This window comes from Barbatula barbatula (assembly GCF_947034865.1).
Source record: "Barbatula barbatula genome assembly, chromosome: 25".
Classification (NCBI taxonomy): domain Eukaryota; kingdom Metazoa; phylum Chordata; class Actinopteri; order Cypriniformes; family Nemacheilidae; genus Barbatula; species Barbatula barbatula.
Window position 1 is genome coordinate 10369887 of NC_136788.1, and position 19082 is coordinate 10388968.

A 19082-nucleotide genomic window follows, 5' to 3' on the forward strand; every position below is an offset into this window, starting at 1 on the left:
TGGTCCGTTTATTTTATGCTTTTGACAGCCATAGTGCATACGGTTCGTAACACATTCTGTTTCGTTCCCCTTGCACGTGGTTTTAAATATTGTATGAGCACGTTAAATGTCCATCTACATTTGATCATCTCCCAGTCAATTTATAGCAACACAACAGACGTAAAACGCCAGTCGGGGGTGTTTGATCCCCGAAGCGCTCTATAATACACGCACTAGCTCGATGAGTCAACGGGGGGCGCTCTGTTCTAACCGAGAGATTATTCGGATAAAGACACGCAGGGGGTGTGGACGCAGCGTCGGGGTTATTGTTGAACACCAAAACCGGTTCGTTCGTATTTATGCGATGATACAAATGTAGAGAGTCGATGGCACGCAGATCGCGCACACTTGAGCCTCTCGCACGTACGTCGTCTACGTTCGCCTGGGATCCGTCGCTGTCAACAAAAGAGCCGCACAGCGCTCGCGTGCTGCACCCAAAGCCAAGTTTCGCGTCGGCATAAACGGGGCTTTTCGGTCGTTATTCTGCATCCTGTCGATGGAAATATTTCAACGTCGACTTTAAAAGCATCGTTTGCGCGAGCGACGTCACGCACAGGATGAGCGAACGAGGAAGATGAACCGAGGTCGGTCGGAAGGGAATAACAAAGAGAAGCCGCTCTGTCTGCAGTCTCGCGAGCAACCATTAGCGGAAGCGGCACGCTGTTGTAGTGTTTGACATTCGAACTTCGCTCGAGTCGGTTTGAAGAGCAGCGGTTGGTAACCGCCATTTACTTACTTGCTTGCTTGCTTCGCTTTTATCCAAGAAAATTCAGTTTATCCGTTCAAATTAGCCCAGAGAGGCTCGGTCGATCTGGGTCGTCGCGCTTTTGTAACGTTATTTTCAAACAGGAGCTCTCGCGTTAGGGGAACTACCGGTTAAACCTGGAGTTGGCCGTTTCTGATTCACGATAAGCGACAACGACGACATGTAACGTTATGGTAAGTGTTTTATTTTTCACCGCAGATGTGGTGACGACGGTTTTGATCGAAACTGACGTCGTTCCCGACAGAATGTGTATGTTTTCAAGTCGGATTTAAGTTTATTTTGGTTCGTTTGGTTGTATGACACCGTTTGCTCCGATGGTAGAATATGTGGATTAAACAAGCGAATACCAGCGATAGTCTTTAATGGCGCGTTTCATTTATTGTATTGTGGTTTTGAAGTGTTCACACATGGCGAGGACGCATCTAATTTACAAATCCTTTCCTTTCGCATATGTTCACCGTTGAGGTAAAGACAGTTTGTGTATTAAACGAGTGGTCACTTCAATAGATTTTTTCGAAAACAGAGGTGTATTGTCGGCTTTGTCTGTGAAAGTTGCGGAATATTTAAGTTAGATGACGAATTTACTTGAAGATTTGCCTTCGGGATTTAGCCTGGCGTATCTGTAACTTCCTTCTATTGTTTATTTTAAAAGTACAGTATGACATTGTTACAGTAATAACTGTGGATTATCTGTATAAATAGTAAAAACTTTCTTTCTGTACTAAGAAAACGTAAAAATTCATTCTTATTATACTTAGGAAAGTAATTCACAGTGTTCTGCTCTTTTTAATGTGTGCATTTGTTTATTGACTAAACCCTTCTTTTGTCTCTTTCAGTGAAGTGGAGAGGTTAAACTTTGTGCCCTGGCCAGACCTTGGTTTTGAAAGTGATCATTACATTTGTCAGCAGGCGACTGGCCTCCCCCCTCACATGACCCCCTATGTGGATTGAATGCAACCCTCTGTTCTTTACAGAATGGGTGAGCTGAATATAAGAGCTCCTGTATATCATCATCAACGTATTTTTATCTGTGCGTGGATCCTGCGTTATTTTTATCACAGAGTGCTCCCTGTGATTCTCACCAACACTTTGGTTTGCAAAAGTATTGACTTTATCTGAATAAAAGTTTGAGAGGAAAGAGGGTTTTAGAATCTACTTGGATTCATAATATTACGCACCGTTTTTTCATGGTTGCGAGTTAATAAGGTGTGACCCAACTGCTTTCTTCACTAGAGAAATGTCAGAAAATATCAACAAAGAGATGGTTAAGTTTCTATCCCCCCCTTCAAAGAACGGCAATAGCTTCAGTTCGGACTCGCTGGTGGGTGAGCGTCCAGGTGTGGAGGTCCGACGACGGAAAACCATGGAGCGCGAAAATCTGAAGGCAGAGCATCGTTTTTTCCGTCGTAGTGTCATCAACGACTCCAATGCCACGGCCCTTGAGCTACCCAGCAAGAACTGTATCCTAGCCACCCCAGCGGACTGCCCTGCTCCTGTATCTGAACCCCTTGCCCTGGAAACCAAAGTCGCACCACCAGCTGCACTCCCTGTGGAGATAGTTGTATCGTTGAAGAAAAACGTTGACGGACAAGGAGATGGTGTCAGTGTGGAAGCAGCTATAAAGTCACGGTCAGTGGTCATTGATTCCAGCGATCATGCCAGGCAGCTTCTTTCCGCAGGACCACCGTGTTTGGCTGCTTCACTGATATCTGGAGATAGCTCTGATGGAAAACTTCAGGGTGAGAAAGAGGAGGATAAAGGAGGTAAAGAGAAGGCAAGAGCCGAGGCTGAGTTGCGAGAAGCAGAGAAGAAGGAGCAGGAGGACATTGAGGAAGTGGAGACAAAGGCGGTCGGGACGTCACCAGATGGGCGCTTTTTAAAATTCGACATTGAGATTGGACGTGGCTCCTTCAAGACTGTCTACAAGGGTCTGGATACCGAAACCACTGTGGAGGTGGCATGGTGCGAGTTGCAGGTAAGCAAAATAATGTTGCGTTTTAAAGCAGCTTTGAATAAAATAATTGCTTAATGAATTTGAGTAGATGTTTTTGTTGCGCTAGCTTGAGCTAGGTGTTTTCCCCTGTTGCGTAGGCCAGCACGTCATCGAGAGTATGAATAATCACTTATTCATAATTCGTAGATGACAAAGTGCAGAAACTGACCTTGTTGAGCCTCTTGTTGAATGAGGTGGTAGATCTCTATCTGATCTGCTATTTGAACATAGCATCATATACACTCAAACTATCCAGCTTTTCGACAACGGTGGCCTGCGAATATTTCGGCTCAGCACCTTGTAGCTCTTTTAGTGACAGTCTTGTGACTAGCCAGTTTGACTTTAACTTCAACTTCATCGCCCTACCTACACCTTTACGCGCGATGCATCATCACATTAGTAATCTTGCATTTTTTATTTCCTGCTAGTGATGCCTTTAGAAAGAGATTGACACTTTTACTAGTCCTTTTGTCACACCTCTGGAGCGCAGACACCCCTTACACTTAACCCATTTGGCATTTGGCCAGTGTTTTTGTAGCTGTTATGCCTATTGGCTGAAGCCCCAGTATTGTAATTCCATCTTGGAAAGAAAATCCTTACTTCCTAATTGAGACTTTGTGTAGAATCTAGATGAATTCGACCAACATGTTTGTATTGTAAACTTCCACCGGACACAAAGTTAGAAGTGAGTTTATCACTAAGCGTTTATAGTAAATGTAGTTCCAGACCAGTTTTAATTGTACTCTGCACCCATTTATCTTCACAAGATGTGTAAGTTTAGGTCGTTTTTGAACTGTAAATGCACCATGAGTTTATGAGATTATTACGTAAAGGATATGGTATGGATCTTATGGTTTTATTGTATCATAAAATAATAAAATAAGCAGTCACTGTAATGTCCACAGCCATGTTACAATTGAGAAAAGACAAACCATCACTAGAAGGCTATGTGGCAACAGTGCTTCTGCTGGAAAAACACTGGCTCATAGTTGTCTGCATGCAGAAACATCTTTTGTTTAATTTAAATCACGAAGTACCAACGTTTTATGTGCCACATTAAAGTGCAGTTTCAAAAGTGGGTCAAGTTTAACCACCAAAGTGCTTGTAACTTTATGTGAGAAGTGTGGTGAGATGCTTTGCCAAGACTTGACTCTTCCTCTTCGTCTGTCTCCGCCCCCGTTGCCACATCTTCTGCAGGAAGATGACAAGGCAACATCACGTGAGCCTTTGCACATGCCCTTCAGGCCTAGTCAGCTCATACCATGTTGAAACAAATGCCTCTCTCTCTTCCTAGCTTTCATCTTCTCTTTATATCACTTTCTTTTACTTCTCTTGTTTCATTTCGTGATGACTATTTTTATCTCTTGTGTGCGGTAGAGCGGAATTTTTAAGTCGCAGTTGAGTTTGAGGGAAGGGCCTGCATATTTTCCCCAGAATGCCATCTGTCTTCAATGCTTAACACCAGGATATTCCCCTCCCACATTACTCGCCTTTCTTTCACATGACGGACAAGTTTGAAAAATAAGTAGGTCACCGAGGAAGAAAATGGCTCTCTGATAGGCCACAGTTCTCTATTTTATAAGAGAAGTGGTGTCTGTGTCGGTGTTCTTTCACCTGGAAATGACCACATGAAATACTCGTGAAAATATTTAGCCACTTGATTGAATCCTCTTCTCAGTCCTGCTAACTTTCCAGCTGCTTAAGTTTCTTTCCAGCTGTCCGCATTTGCCTTTTGCCCTGCATGTGTATCCTTTTACTGGATCACAGTAAATCCATTTAAATCTCTGTGTTAAGTATAAAGACCAGTTAAGGTATTATTATATGCGGGTACTGTTTTTGTTTATTATTGCTAGATTTAAAAATGTGAAATGTTATTGTGAAAGAGTATAGTTCCATATTTTAGACTTGGCTAGGATAAGAAAACCATTTATAGTTTCATGTGCCTACAGCTACCCAAGTTGTGATTTCCAAACCTGTGTTTGTTTGAGCATCCCAAATGGGCCACAGAACAAAAGTGGATTAACTGCTGTTATATGTTTGGGTTGAGGCGATCTGTTTGTTTTACCAATGGCAGATGGGGAAGTGCACAGGAAACGTGTTTAAAACGTTGGTATTTTGTGGAAAATGTGTTGTTCCATTTAGTAACGTTAGTATAGAGTCGAATACTGTCTTTATATCAATAAAGATTTCCTATATTCAAGGAAAACTTGATCTTCATTATGGACTGACATTTATATATAGATGTGTGTTTACTGTTTAATGTACTTTTTATGGGTTGCATAAATGTTAAGGTCTACCATGGTTATTATAAGAAGATACCGCTGGATGTGGCTAAAGATGCTCATGCGTTAAAAAAGATGATGTTCACAAATCATGTGGCTCCATGTGATCACTCATTAACAATACAAGCTCATAGATGAAGCATATGAATGTCCAAACCTTACCCCATGTGAGCACCAAGAACTATGCACTCTGACCAACCCACTAAACTACATTATCAGCCCAAGATAAATATTCAAGTGCACGATCCTGATTTTAAACCAGACAATGCGGTTTAAGTCATTGTTAAATTCCAGGTGCGTTTCAGATCCCGCTGTTGGTTACTTTAACCAAAGCAGCTAATCTGAAGTTCTCATCTCTTGTCTGCACTGGTATGTGGCTTTACACGTGAGCAGGCCTCATGCCAGGGACTTTATCCACATACTGAAGTCTAGCGTATGGACTGACCCTCCTCTGGGAGAACGCTTCCATGAGCTGGTCCCACAGACCAAAGAGTACACCACATTTTTGAAATAGTTTAAAAAGAGAGAAAACAGAGAAAGTAGGTCTGTTGTAGGGCGGGGCGCAATGCATGGACCCTTCTCACCCAGACATCTCTCCCGCCATTTAGAAGGTTTTTTTCCTTAAAGCAATATGTTAAATACAGTTAAATGGGTTGTTTAGGAGGTTGTTGTAGGACGGCCGTGCAGCTAGGCTTGGCAAAGGCAAGTCACGACTTAATGTTTCTCATTCCAGAAATGGCAGCTGGCTGCACCGAATGTAGGTCAGGAAAAAATCGCCAGCTCAACTGAGTGCTTTGTTGTAGCTGTGCAGTCAGACACAGATTGCTGCAAATATCCGTCACCTTTGACAGCAGTAGGGGTTTTGCAGCAGGATTTCCCCCCTCGGTGAAACTACAGACACAATTTCACACAACGGAATCTCTTTTTATTTTCTGTGCATTTAAGGAAGTACTACTTCGTTGTTTTGCTTGTTTTTGTGGGCTTCTATCGCAGCTAGATGTGTCAGAATAGCTTCCTGCCTTAAAGGGATAGTACAGACAAAAATAAAACTTGTGTGTTACACTTTCTTCTGTGCATCACAAAAAAGCATAGTTTAGGAAATGTGAATATAGGTCTTGTAATTGTGCCCTCACGCTGAAGCGTCGTCTTTAAATGTAAAAAAGGGATTTAAAAGTTTCACTTTTATTTACAGGTACATGTTTCATTCTGTGGATTTAAGATACAATCTTTCAAATAAAACATAATGGCTTTACAAGGAGTATATGTAACGTATACATACATTCACATACACAAATACATAAAAATTGTCTTAATTATCGTAATAATAACAAAATAATATTAACATGGATTGATGTGTTTATGTGGCCAAATAAAATAAGGGGAATGACAATGTAAATAACCATGTAAAGCCCTGTGTAATAGTAAATAATCACATTTATCTCCAAAAACAATTATGTTGTGAATACTAACAAGTCATTTCAAACAAGGGAACACAAAAGAACAAAGACCATTCTTAACAACATTGTCAGTTTTAATATGAAAACAAATATTCAACACTCGAAGAAACCCTATTCTATAAACAATACAATTCTTCTCAAATCCGAGGGGAATGTGGTCTATAAATGGGGACCATAAATTCTCAAACCCCTTAACATCACTCTTAAAGGGAATCTTCATTCCATTGAGTAGTCAGAAAGCTTCCAAAACTACCTTAATTTACGTTCTGGGGAAAAAAGGAGGGATGTTACATCCGAGGGATGTTAAATTACTGTCTGAGTTTTGGGTGGAGGTTCCCTTTAAGCATTCTCTCATGAGGAAGGACAGCTAAAATCTCTTTATACCAACTGCTGTCACACATCACCCCCACACAGGCTTTGAGTTTCAAATATGCAGCTTAATGTGATAGAAAATATTGTGAAGGTTATTTTTACAGCGGAATGTGACATTAGCATTTGTTAGTTTCACTTCTCTGAAGAATGAAAATAAATTTGTGCTGAGCTTGTCTGTTTGGTAATGTCAAATATACAAATCTTTTCAGGATCGCAAGTTGTCCAAGTCAGAGCGGCAGCGTTTTAAAGAGGAAGCCGGAATGCTGAAAGGCCTTCAACATCCAAACATAGTCCGCTTCTATGACTCCTGGGAGTCATCCTTGAAAGGGAGGAAGTGTATTGTCTTGGTGACTGAACTCATGACATCTGGCACGCTCAAGACGTAAGCCACATACATTAGGATTTTATATGTTCCTGTCATATGTTTTTCAAAATGTGTCATCAACCCTTTCTATTTGCTTATTCTGGGAGCAGGTATCTTAAATGGTTTAAGGAGATGAAGATCAAAGTCCTCCGCAGCTGGTGCAGACAGATCCTGAAGGGGCTTCATTTTCTACACACCAGGTCGCCTCCCATCATCCACAGGGACCTTAAGTGTGACAACATCTTTATCACCGGCCCTACAGGATCAGTCAAGATCGGAGATCTGGGTCTGGCCACCCTCAAGAGGACGTCCTTTGCCAAAAGTGTCATAGGTACGGTTAAGTATTTGCCACCGTGTAACCGCCTTGCGTCAATTTGGCTGCTCGAAATTTGTGGTCCGGGGAGAAGTGAATCCTTCATTCCATGTTTCTTTTCAAAAAGTTTCTTTTTCTTCTGCTTCTTTTCAAAGCAAGTTTTAATAACAGTGTGGTGAGAAATCAGACCACAGCGTTTCCCTGACCGCTCGAACCGCAGCAAACCAGGGCTCCCGCTTTACGGAAGCTGAATTCTTGACGCACCCTTTAGTTCAAAGTTAGTTTTGTTCTCTCTTCTATTGTCAATGCGTAACAGGCCACATTTTCAGGTACCCACAGAAAGAGTAAGTAGTTCTGGCGCTGTTACGTGCATAGGTGTATTTTGACTCGTCTGCAGGGAAACCTGATCTGATCAAGGATCACGCTAGAGCTAGAGCTGAGCCCTGGGCTGGCAGGTACCGTGAGTGATCTTTGCTCTGGTTTGGAAATTTGTGGTCTGTTTCTTCGGTGAACCATGATTTAATGATGCTAATGAACTTTTTCATTTTTCCCCCCACAAGGACATTCTTTTCCTTTCAATGTGTAAATGTCTGAAGCGCAAAGCTTTAAACTATCTGCTCATCTCCCTCATACTTTTAGCTTTGAGTTTTTGTTTTGTTCTGTTCTGGAAGCCTTAGGCTCTAATTTCAGGTGACCCATTATTCTGCTTTAAGGATTATTTAGTGTACTGCAGTACAGACAGTAAGTATGCAGAAAATGAGTCTGGTAAGTCCACCAGTATTGTGACACACATCAGTCTGAATCTATTATATATATGAAAAGTTTGTCTGTGTGAGACCTTTGTCAATGGGTAACTTTGTTACTAGTTCAACTGGTGCACAGAATGTCACTTCTCAGTAAGCTATGGACACCAGTTTTAACACTTTTCTTCACAGGATTACGCAAAGGTATGTGTGTGAAATGAGAAGTATATTTTTTTAGCTAATGTTCTGGTTAGGTTTGTTGCAAAGGCCCCTGACCATGGACTCATTTGATCCTTCTCAAAGTGATTCCCAATCTGGTCTAAAACATTTAGTTTTATTTAAATAAGATACATTTTAAAGAGTCATGTGGTCAGTCAAGGCCTCGAGGTTGACGTTCTGTGCTCCAGTTCCAATACTCTCATATAGAGTCCCTACCCTTGAAGGTCTTACATGGGGAAACTTGGGCTTCTTATCATTGCTGTCTAACTGAGGGCAGTTTTTCTTTTTATTTTTTTACTTCCTCTCCCCCCTTTTGCTCTCCTTCCCTCCACCTCTCTCTTTTCTCGCAGGTTTTGCTCGTGCAGGCCTTCAGCGACAGCATCACCTTCCTCTCATCTCTTCACAGAGAGGGTGTAGTAGGGTACTGAGAGAGTTCTGAACCATGATCTTTTAATTTAAGGTACCCCTGAGTTCATGGCGCCTGAGATGTATGAGGAGAAGTATGACGAGTCAGTGGATGTATATGCCTTTGGGATGTGTATGCTGGAGATGGCTACTTCTGAGTACCCGTACTCCGAGTGTCAAAATGCGGCTCAGATCTATCGCAGAGTCACCAGCGTAAGTCCACACCCCTCAGTCCACCGGCAGAGGGAGAGAGCCCACGCACACTCACTCTCCCCCTGCTTGCTGCACTGTTTTAAGTTTCTCTTTTATTTTTTGCCCCGTGTTGAGGGTACTTGCTTTTTGCTCACACAGGGGTAAGTTTTTTTTCCCTCACTTTACCAGTCATTCTAGTAAATACTTTATATGCTGATGTCAGGTAGCAAACTAATGTAATTTGGTTTTGGTGTCAGTTTACAGGTTATATATAAAATTGTATTAAATGGGTGGGGGTTACTGTATCGATATTCTCATGTCAAGAATTTTTTGTTTCAAACTAATATTTTTGTTTAATATTTCAGTGAAAAATGAGATGAATATAGTTTATTGTAAAATGGCGATGCACATTTAAATACTCATTCAACCCAAAACTAAACTCAAATGGGTGGTTTCCCTGACAGGGCTTTTAAAGGTGTCTTGATCGAAAACAATTTATACTGACATATCTTAAAATATATCAGTGCAATTGTTTTGTCTCGAGATGCACACCAGAAATGTTTTTTTAATGTATGTTTTTTTTAATGTATGTTTTTTTAAATGACTATATATCCTAATTTAACTAAGGCCTAGTCCTGGTTTAAACTAATCCCTGTAAGGGAAACCACACCAAAGAGATCAGAACATCATTGCACATAGTATCGAAATCTGGAGGAAACAAAACGTTTAATATATTGCATACACTTACCCTAAAAATCACAGCACAACAACATATTTCATCAATCAAATCAGCTTTGATTGTTTCCAATGTGATGTGTTTTCAGGGGGTGAAGCCTGGTAGCTTCGACAAGGTGGCTATTCCTGAAGTGAAGGAGATCATCGAGGGTTGTATACGTCAGATTAAAGATGAGAGGTGAGCCAAGTTTCAGTTACAGCTCACATTCTGAAAGCTGACTTTACTGAGTGCAGCTGTAACACGTCAGAGCAGACCTGGCCCTCCCAGCTGAGACTGGTTTCTCCCAAGTTTTTTTCTCAATTTATTCATCATCGCCACTGATCCGTGTTGGCTGGCTCACAGGGAGACTGACGATTAGCTCAGTGTTCTGTAAATTCCACTAACACTGCTTTATTGGAATGGTCTTGCTCTTTCTTAACCATGTACTGTACTGTACTGTCTTTTACCTTTTTCTGTGTTTTTCTTTATTTTTTCTTCCTGTTAAACTGCTTGAAAACAACGCAACATTGAACAATGTAAAAAGCTCTATATAGTAAATTTGAATTGAACATTCAAGTAGACACCGTATTTTTCAAATGTACATATAGATGACTTATTTCTAAGCCGTTTTCTGTTCTTCTCCAGGTATTGCATCAAGGACCTCCTTAGCCACGCCTTTTTCCAGGAGGAGACTGGAGTTCGTGTGGAGCTGGCTGAGGAAGATGATGGAGAGCTGGTGGCTATAAAGTTATTGCTCCGTATTGAGGATGTAAAGAAACTGAAAGGGAAATACAAGGAAAACGAAGCCATTGAGTTTTCCTTTGACTTGAGTAAAGATAACCCAGACGATGTTGCACAAGAAATGGTAAGAATATGTTGATTTGTGATTATCTTTTTAGGAATCAAATATTAGATCTTTAGATGGTTTGTCATTCTGTGTAATTTTTCAGACTTGCCTCAAAATTACAGAATTTGGATGCCGTTAAACACACAGTTCTAGATATCCCGTGTCCCTGTGACTGTTTGTTTGTTTGTTTGTTTATTCAAACATTATGAATATTATAACGTTCTGCAGTTTTTGCCCTAACTAAAATGGCAAAACATTTGCAGTGCATTGTGGCCGCTTATTATTAAACCGTTATCCTTTGGTCTTAATCTGGGTTATTCTTTTTATCTCCAGGTTGATTCAAGCTACATTTGCGAGGCTGACCACAAGACAATCGCAAAGGCCATAAAGGACAGAGTGTCCCTGATATCCCGTAAGAGAGAGCAGAGAAAACATGTAAGAGAGGAACAGGAAAAAAGGAAGATGGAGCAGGAGAAGGGGATCCAGGCTCGGAATGATACTCCACAGCCTGGGGCAAACACCACTGCTAAAGCCCCAGGACCTGCTGTGGCTCCTGTCATTCCTGAGACAGAAGAACCTGATGCTGACCAGCACCAGAAGATACAGCAGCCGGGAACCTCAGTTTCTAGTTAGTAACCTTTACTTTTGTTTTCTGCTCTGTCTTGACAGTTTGGGATTTGCCTGCCACGTCAAACATGTGTTTGAGATTGTATGTTGAAGCAAATAAAAAAAATGACAGTTTCTTTTTGTCTTACAGCTGTGGGTTTTGTGGACCTCCAAGGGTCTGCAAGTTTTCCAGAGTCTCATTCTGGTCAGCCAGGCACTTCTTTCAGTTCTGTGCAGCCACAGCTGCCCACACAGCACACCATGACTCATCCACAAAGCGCTGTGAGACACTTCCCCTGTATTTTGTTACTTTTACTTTTTTGTGAATGCAGCTGCGTCTTTTTAGTTTTTCTCCTCTTACATGCTTAAATTCTGTCAAATTTTCTGTCAATTTCAAAACAGTCACAGCCCCCAGTACAGGCCCCTCTACAGCAGGCTAACAGTACTTTGACCCCTATCCTTCAGAATGGAACTGCAGCCCCACCACAGGTACACATAAACACCATGTTCTCATTATGTATATGTTTAGTCAAACAAAAAATAGAAACAGTACACATACTCTTTTATCACTACTTGCTATTGCTTCAGCTAATGCAGCCATCCTTTCTGCCCCCTGGTGTTCAGCCCGTCACCCCCCTGCAGTACCATCAGACACCTCAGGATGGCAACACCTCCGTATCACAGACGCTGCAGGGTCCACAAGTCTTACAGGTATTTTGCACTGCCCTCTGCTGGCTGACAAATCAAACACTTAAATCCTGTCTTGTGGAGCTTATATTGATCAATATTTTTGTGGTTTATACACATCCTGTTTTTGCCATTTCCTTTGATTCTTTTCTATCATTTTGTCTGTGCCGCACACGCTGATCTTGATGTTCTTTTTCATGCCTGTCTTGCATGCTCACTGCACTCAATTGCTTGTCAGATATTGGCATGGCAACTCAGCCCTCCTGTTTTCTCACCACCTCCAAATGCTGAACAGCTCTATTTTCTATATCATGCTTGTCAGGTACTAGCTGTGCCTAATGTTGTGATGTGTAGATTGATGGTTATTTAGTGCTGATGGCCTTATCGAGAGAGTTTTATCATTCAATTACTAGGATTAAATTCTCGCCTAGACTAAATTAGTTGCTAGAATGTACTAAAATATTTAAAAGGCTTGAAACTGACAGCTACTAACCCCTTCATATCCATGCACCAACTCTGTAAAGTCATCTTTCTGTGTATGTAACATCAAGAATTACAACATTGCTTTCTGTCATTATACTTTGTCTCAACAAACATCTTTCCCCTGTATGTGTGGTTATAATTTTTTCTTGCAATCATACATTTCTTTTGATTTGCTCTTGCAGGCATCTCTAAGCGTGTCCCAACCACAGCCTGCAGAGCAGTCTCAACCTCAAATTATTGTTCCAGCCTCCACAGAGAGGTAAGAGTACTCCTCTTAAATATAACATGTTTGTTTTAATTTGTGCGACCAGTGTTAAAGTAGTCGTGCACTATAAAATATAAATTCCCTGATAAATCACTCACCCACGTCATACAAGGTGACCATTTGCTTATTTCTACTGTCGAAAACAAATTGTGGCTTTTGAGGAAAGTCAATGGGGGGCAGTTGGTTAAGATCCAAATATGAGTTTAATCGCAGCTTAAATTTGTTATATAAACACACAGATGGCTTTTATGACATGTGGGTGAGTAAATTATCAAGAGATTTAAATTTTATAGTGAACTACTCCTTTAATGATCAAGACGTTAGCGAACTGATGTTGGTTTTGTTTGTCGTCAGTGGTCACTCTGATGCTGCATCTGGCCTGAGTGATGGTAATGAAGGCAGGCATGAGGGGCGCTCGATGAAACGACCACAGCGCCGCTCTGTGCGCAGCCGCTCGCGTCACGAAAAGACGTCCAAAGCCAAACTCAATGTGCTGGAAGTAAGTATCGAAAGCATCAGATTTTATACTGATTACGTTGTTTTAGATCAACATTGTTACATTTCATACAATTGGGTTACAATTACCAAATTATTATGGTAATGGTCAAGCATCTTGTTTAGACGCTTAAACCTAATGGGTTTTTGGTCTGTTGTATTTGTTATTGTAGATTTCTAACAAGGGTGACAGAGTGGCTGAATGTCAGCTAGAAACCCACAACAGGAAGATGGTGACATTCAAGTTTGATTTGGATGGAGATAATCCTGTAGAAATAGCTGAAATTATGGTAAGAGGTTATTTTTTGGTTTCAGTATAGTGGAGATGGACAGTTCTCAATAGGTTTTAGTTGTAATTCCGCTCCTCGTTGTATTTTAGGTCAAAAGTGATTTTATCCTGGAGAGTGAGCGGGAGTCCTTCATTGAGCGGGTTCAAGAGGTCATTCAGATGGCAGATCAGAAAGCTCCAAAAAACAGCCAACATCAGGTTTTATTTTACATCTAAACACAGCCAAGAACATCTTGAGATGCAATGTTTACACCGACTATCAATTTGTATACCACTCTCTTCACTTTAGGTGATCAGTAATTTGGGCCCGCAAATGCCTCAAATGTCAACGTCCAGTGTACCTGGTAAGTAGTTTACAATGTTTAGCAATTATTCTTTACCCAATCCATTAGGTTGTTTAACTAATATTTATGTCTTTCTATTTTCCATTTGAACAGGTGTTCAACCTAGCGTGGCTGCTCAAGTTGTTCACTCAGCAGGCCGGCGCTTTATAGTAAGCCCAGTGCCTGAAGCACGCCTTCGGGATCCATTCTTTGGGCCACCTTCAGCCGACACATCATTTGAAGATTCAGTACCAGGTCTGATTTATACATTTTAAGAGCAGTATGTGATATTTTCAACATATCAGCAGGCAGACTCATTTTTTTACCATCCTTACTTTCAGGGCCTGATTCCACTTCAGCCAGCAGTGTTCCGCAGGATCAAACCATTTTGGCCCCTAGTTCTACACAAATTCCTGTGATCCCAGCCACAACCGAAGGTCTTCCTCTGGAGACCTGTATCCCTCCTGCTTCTCAGTCATCATACCAGAGCCCCGTTCCAGCTGCACCAGCTGTCAACGCTCAAGGTTCCACATCTCCACCCACAACTACTCAAGAAACTAGAACAGGACGGACTTCGCCTTCCCCAGCACCACCTGAGGTACCAACGCAGCGTCGTCTGTCACTTCCTACTCCTTCTACACCAACTGTGGGTCAGCAGGTTGAGAGTAGTAACTTAATGGTCCCAACTGGTGGAGATCAAACATTAGCAGGCATTCAGGAGGTTCAAGTTGGCCCGTCTTCTGTCCCCGTGGTGCAGCCAGCAGAGGGTGAAGGTGATTCCCAAGGCAAGCCCCCTGGAATCGAGGACATTCACGCTCTGGATCAAAAGCTGCGGTCCCTTTTCAAAGACACCTCCCAGAATTCCAATCAAGCTGATGGAGAAACGTCCTCACCACCCAACACTGTCAGTACTAATGCTTCAGGCTTGGCCTCCAGTGGCCATGGACCACCTTCCAGTTTGTCTCTCAGTTCCAGTGGGAACTTTGCACCTGGTGCTTTTGCCTCGATGGGACAGGCGGGAACACCTACAAACTTTGTTCAAACATCATCTACAGAGCCTTCCCCACAAAGACAACAGGTGAGTTAAGTTCCTCATTCAGTGGTTTGTTGGCATTTATGCATTCCCTCTGTTATATACTCGCTCTCTTTTGAAGACCTCTGCGGGTGTAGTTCATCCAGACGGAATAACAATCAATGATGAAAAGCTACCCGTGACATCACCACCTAACAACGCGATCAAACTTGGACGATTTCAGGTAGGACTTTAGCACAAGCCATTATTTTGAATTAGAACATGTCTCATAAGATTGGCAAGCATGTTCACACGTGGACTTGCTCTACACTTAGGTTTCTATGGCCAGCGATCAGGACTCAGGCAGTGCTCCAGATCCAGCAGTCGTAGGCTCATCTTCCTCGATCACTCCCACTTCAACATCATCCTCCTCATCATCATCATCACCATCGTATTCTAGCCCCGAAAACACTGTTCATAAATCACAGACCCTGCCCAGGCCTGGCCCTGAATCCATCCCAAGTACGACTACAGTTGGTCACTTTCAGGTGACATCCAGCACTGACATGAAAGTGGGACGCTTCTCAGTGACCGCAGCAGAGGAGAAGGCTATCTCTGTGGGCTCTTCTGAGGGACTGGGCGCCACTAAAGAGCTGAAGAAGACTCCATCCAGCACATCCATCACCAATCACTACCTCAGCAGCGACAACGACTCTGAACCAGAGGAGGAGGGCTTGAAACGAGAGATGAACAAGCTCAGGGAAAGGTACAACGTGTCCTAGATATCTGTGTATATTGACATCACAAACTTGCCTTTGTTAGCTCTTAATTGGTGAGACTTCAGTTTCTTATGCCATTTTTGATTTGATTCAATTTATTGTCATTACACACATACAAGTACAGTGCAACGAAATGTATTGACATTTTAACAGTGTCAATGCCTTAAGTCTATCTTCTAACTTTTGATGTCATAGTGTTAAACGGCAATTATGTGTTATGTATTTACATTTATTAATTTTTGTGCAGACATATGGTTGAGATCCAGGCATTGCAGAATAAGCAGAAAAAGGAGATTGAAGAACTGTTTAAAGGTCTGGGCAAAACTCTGCCCTCGATGGTGGTCCCTCCTACCATAGCCATGGCAGGAGGCAGGCGCAGACCTACTAAGGGCAAGGGGAATAAGTCGAGCCGTAGCAGGGTTTCTCAGGCCAGTTCTGCTCAACAAGGTATGAAACTTAATGGTTTACCTTTAACTGTAATATTTGGCAACAATAAATGGCTTGAACACTATTGTACATTGCTTTGGTTTTGTTTAGGGGGCAAACAAGTCGTACATAGTTGTCAAAGTTCAGTCAACCAGTCAGCCACTGTGAAGAAAACGTCAGAAACCGTTCCAGGCTCAAATGTTCACAGTGAAGGTATGACTTTCATTGTAAATACTTTTTAATGATTGATAAAGAGCTAACACATAAGATCTGATCAATTTACATCGTAACTTGTAGGCAACACAAGCCCAGACAAAACTGAGAATGGACACGAACAAGATCAAGCACCTGCTACTAATCTGCCACGCAAAGGCACATTTACAGATGACCTCCATCAGCTCGTCGATAACTGGGCCAGAGATGCCAAGAACAAGATGCCACAGGTAAAGAAAGGTTTAAAAAAGAATGCACAGGCCCATAATGAATGTTAAACGTCTCGAAGGTCCAAAAACATACCCAAACCATTTTGACCTAATTTATTAGGTTGTTCAATATTGTGAACTCACAACCGTCTTCCTCCTCAGATGTTGCCGCGTAAATACTCTGCACCAGGTCAGCTATGCTCTATGGGCGGCCACATGCCATCCACCATCAACCCTGCGACTGGGCGGAAGGGTTCCTTGTGTATGAACAATCCCCAGTACGGCTTCCCCTGCCCCACCTACAACACGCAGCAGTGGGCTCAGGTGGGGACGCTGGCACCCACAGCACCTCCTGTAGGGTTACAGCAGGGCTTCCTCATACCCTCAGGAGCCCACAAATCTGGAAACAGCTGTGGGTCAACCAACCTACGGACCACACAGGCCAGCTGAACCAGCTAGTACAAGAAAGGTGGAAGAAAAGGGGAAAGCTGTGCATCATGAGGTTGATGTAGGATTATCTTTAAAAGTATGGTCCTTTGAGCTGCCCTTTTACTGGATGTGGTTCATCTGACAGTTTACAAAGACTGGTCCATGTAATGTGACAAGCATCTGACCAACCTTGCTAGTTATGAGCAGTGATTGTTCAACGTGAAATCAGTTTTTTGGGTCGGATAGTCGAATGTGTACATTAATACAACAAGGGATGGAAAGATTAGACTGGTTGAGTTCTCTTTTTGGCTATACAGCATAGTCTAATTCCATATGGGTTTAAGTACCGTCCTTATTGTAATAAATGACAGTCAGTGAATTACAGTGATAGCACAAAACTATCCAGATAACCTAAACAAGATACTCTCTTGTAAGTGAATGGATGGAGCACAGAGAAGACACAGATGCTGACCGTGTGTATCCTAGATACAGAATGTCGAGAAGATGGATAAAGAATGTAGGGATGTTGGAATTACAAATTCATGGCTGTATTACACCATAATTGGCCAGCATTGGGGGGCCTTTTTTAATTTACAGTACGTAATTTACAGAGATGGCGTTCGATAAAGATGTGCAATGGAAGGAGATTGAAGCAGGGTTCTTATTGCTCTTTATACTTATATTTCATATCATTGTTCATTTGTGAGTTTTATATCATTTATGATTAACATACGATAAACAAATTCTGTGTATTTTACATAGACAGTCACCACTACTCCCTGTTCACTCTTGTTTTTGTATGTAGGTGGTTAAAGAGCTTACTTTGGCTACGACTAGACCTTGACAGGATATTACTTCGGGGATAAACGCATATTAATGAAAACCAACGGCTTTATTAAATCCCTTGAGATGAAGTTAGCCTTAAACAACCGGATTGTGTCAACTTCCCCTGTCAATTATTAATGTCATCAAAACATCACAGCCGTTTAAACTTCAATATAATTTTACTTGATTTTATTTTCAATGACCATCTTAGGGGGCAAAGCAATCGATTTCATTAGTATTATATTCACAAATTAAACATTTGCATTTGATTACAGCAATAGAGGCGAGTTCAGTATTAAACTACAGCACCAAGTTGTCTTTGAAAATCACGCCCCAAATCAATTTTCCAAACAACAAATTGAGTGCCAATCGTTTGCAGAAGTGACTTGCTCTCACCTCTGAAATGATCCACTTGACTTCTCTAGAGAAGGAAATTCTTACTGCAATGCAGAATGTGCACCGTTCAACAGACAGGGAGGGTTACTTGTTACTTTTGATACTTGACTACATAGATCTTTGTGAATCCTCTAATTGACCCCCACCACATCTTACATACAAAGCAAAACTGTTTAAATACCACTAATCACAAACTCAAGTCAAATTCTATGAACTGCATGTTTTACAGCTCACATTACTTTCCACAGACAAACTGCATTCAATTTGTGGGGTCAAAAGGGGAAACAAAAATTGCTGCTTATGTTTTTTTCTGACTAATTTTTATCCAGGGTCCTTTTGGTGACTATGTGGTTTTGTGTATCAGTCTTGTAAAAAATTTGTATATATATATTCAAATACTTAATAAAACATTTGGGGATTTTTTTCCCTCCTCCCACTGCATTGTGTTTGTCTTAAGGTATTTTTCAGTGACCGATTTGACCATCATTTAAAATTGTACACATCCCCCAGTTTGATAAATGTTTTGTTGTATTCTGAATTGACTTTAGGGGTGTTATCTCCAGAAGGCGCAAAAAATATTTATACTACACATGATAGAGATGGACTGATATACTTTGTATTGGCACCTATCGTACTATTGCACTTTTATGACATATCACTCCCTGAATTCTTTGTACGTCGCTTTGGATAAAAGCGTCAGCTAAATGTAAATATACATCGTCTAATGATGATCAGGGCCAAAGGAGAATGCTCTGTATATAGCAAATAGTGTTAATAATCATATGATTAATAATGACATTCAGAAAGTTAAGAACTTATTTAATCTTCAGAATTAAGTTCACCACAGTAACTCAAAATGTTATTAAGTAATGTGAATGGCCCCACGTGCCTATATGAACTCCCAACAATGTCTGGAAACACTCCTGATGAGATGGCAG

At 41.5% G+C, this 19082-nt stretch overlaps 1 protein-coding gene across 1 annotated transcript; it reads left to right on the forward strand.

Moving 5' to 3' along the window:
* Nucleotides 1-230: 230 nt before the first annotated feature.
* Nucleotides 231-18580, forward strand: wnk1a (WNK lysine deficient protein kinase 1a). Its single transcript, XM_079450580.1, has 24 exons — nucleotides 231-978; nucleotides 1642-2780; nucleotides 7119-7291; nucleotides 7384-7604; nucleotides 9009-9166; nucleotides 9970-10058; nucleotides 10506-10725; nucleotides 11041-11335; nucleotides 11465-11595; nucleotides 11716-11802; nucleotides 11938-12024; nucleotides 12666-12742; nucleotides 13103-13247; nucleotides 13417-13533; nucleotides 13623-13730; nucleotides 13822-13876; nucleotides 13970-14110; nucleotides 14197-14933; nucleotides 15010-15111; nucleotides 15203-15633; nucleotides 15894-16093; nucleotides 16184-16285; nucleotides 16370-16515; nucleotides 16657-18580. The coding sequence occupies exons 2-24, from the start codon at nucleotides 2043-2045 to the stop codon at nucleotides 16942-16944; spliced, it is 4848 nt and encodes a 1615-aa protein (XP_079306706.1). The 5' UTR covers nucleotides 231-978; nucleotides 1642-2042; the 3' UTR covers nucleotides 16945-18580.
* The last annotated feature ends 502 nt before the right edge of the window (nucleotides 18581-19082 follow it).

What these genes read in the sequence shown, in the direction of transcription:
- wnk1a (XM_079450580.1), top strand. Translation starts at nt 2,043, where the DNA reads ATGTCAGAAAATATCAACAAAGAGATGGTTAAGTTTCTATCCCCCCCT. An exon ending in TGGCATGGTGCGAGTTGCAG is followed by an intron (nt 2,781 to 7,118) that starts GTAAGCAAAATA and finishes AAATCTTTTCAG; the next exon opens with GATCGCAAGTTGTCCAAGTC. An exon ending in CCAAGAACAAGATGCCACAG is followed by an intron (nt 16,516 to 16,656) that starts GTAAAGAAAGGT and finishes CTTCCTCCTCAG; the next exon opens with ATGTTGCCGCGTAAATACTC.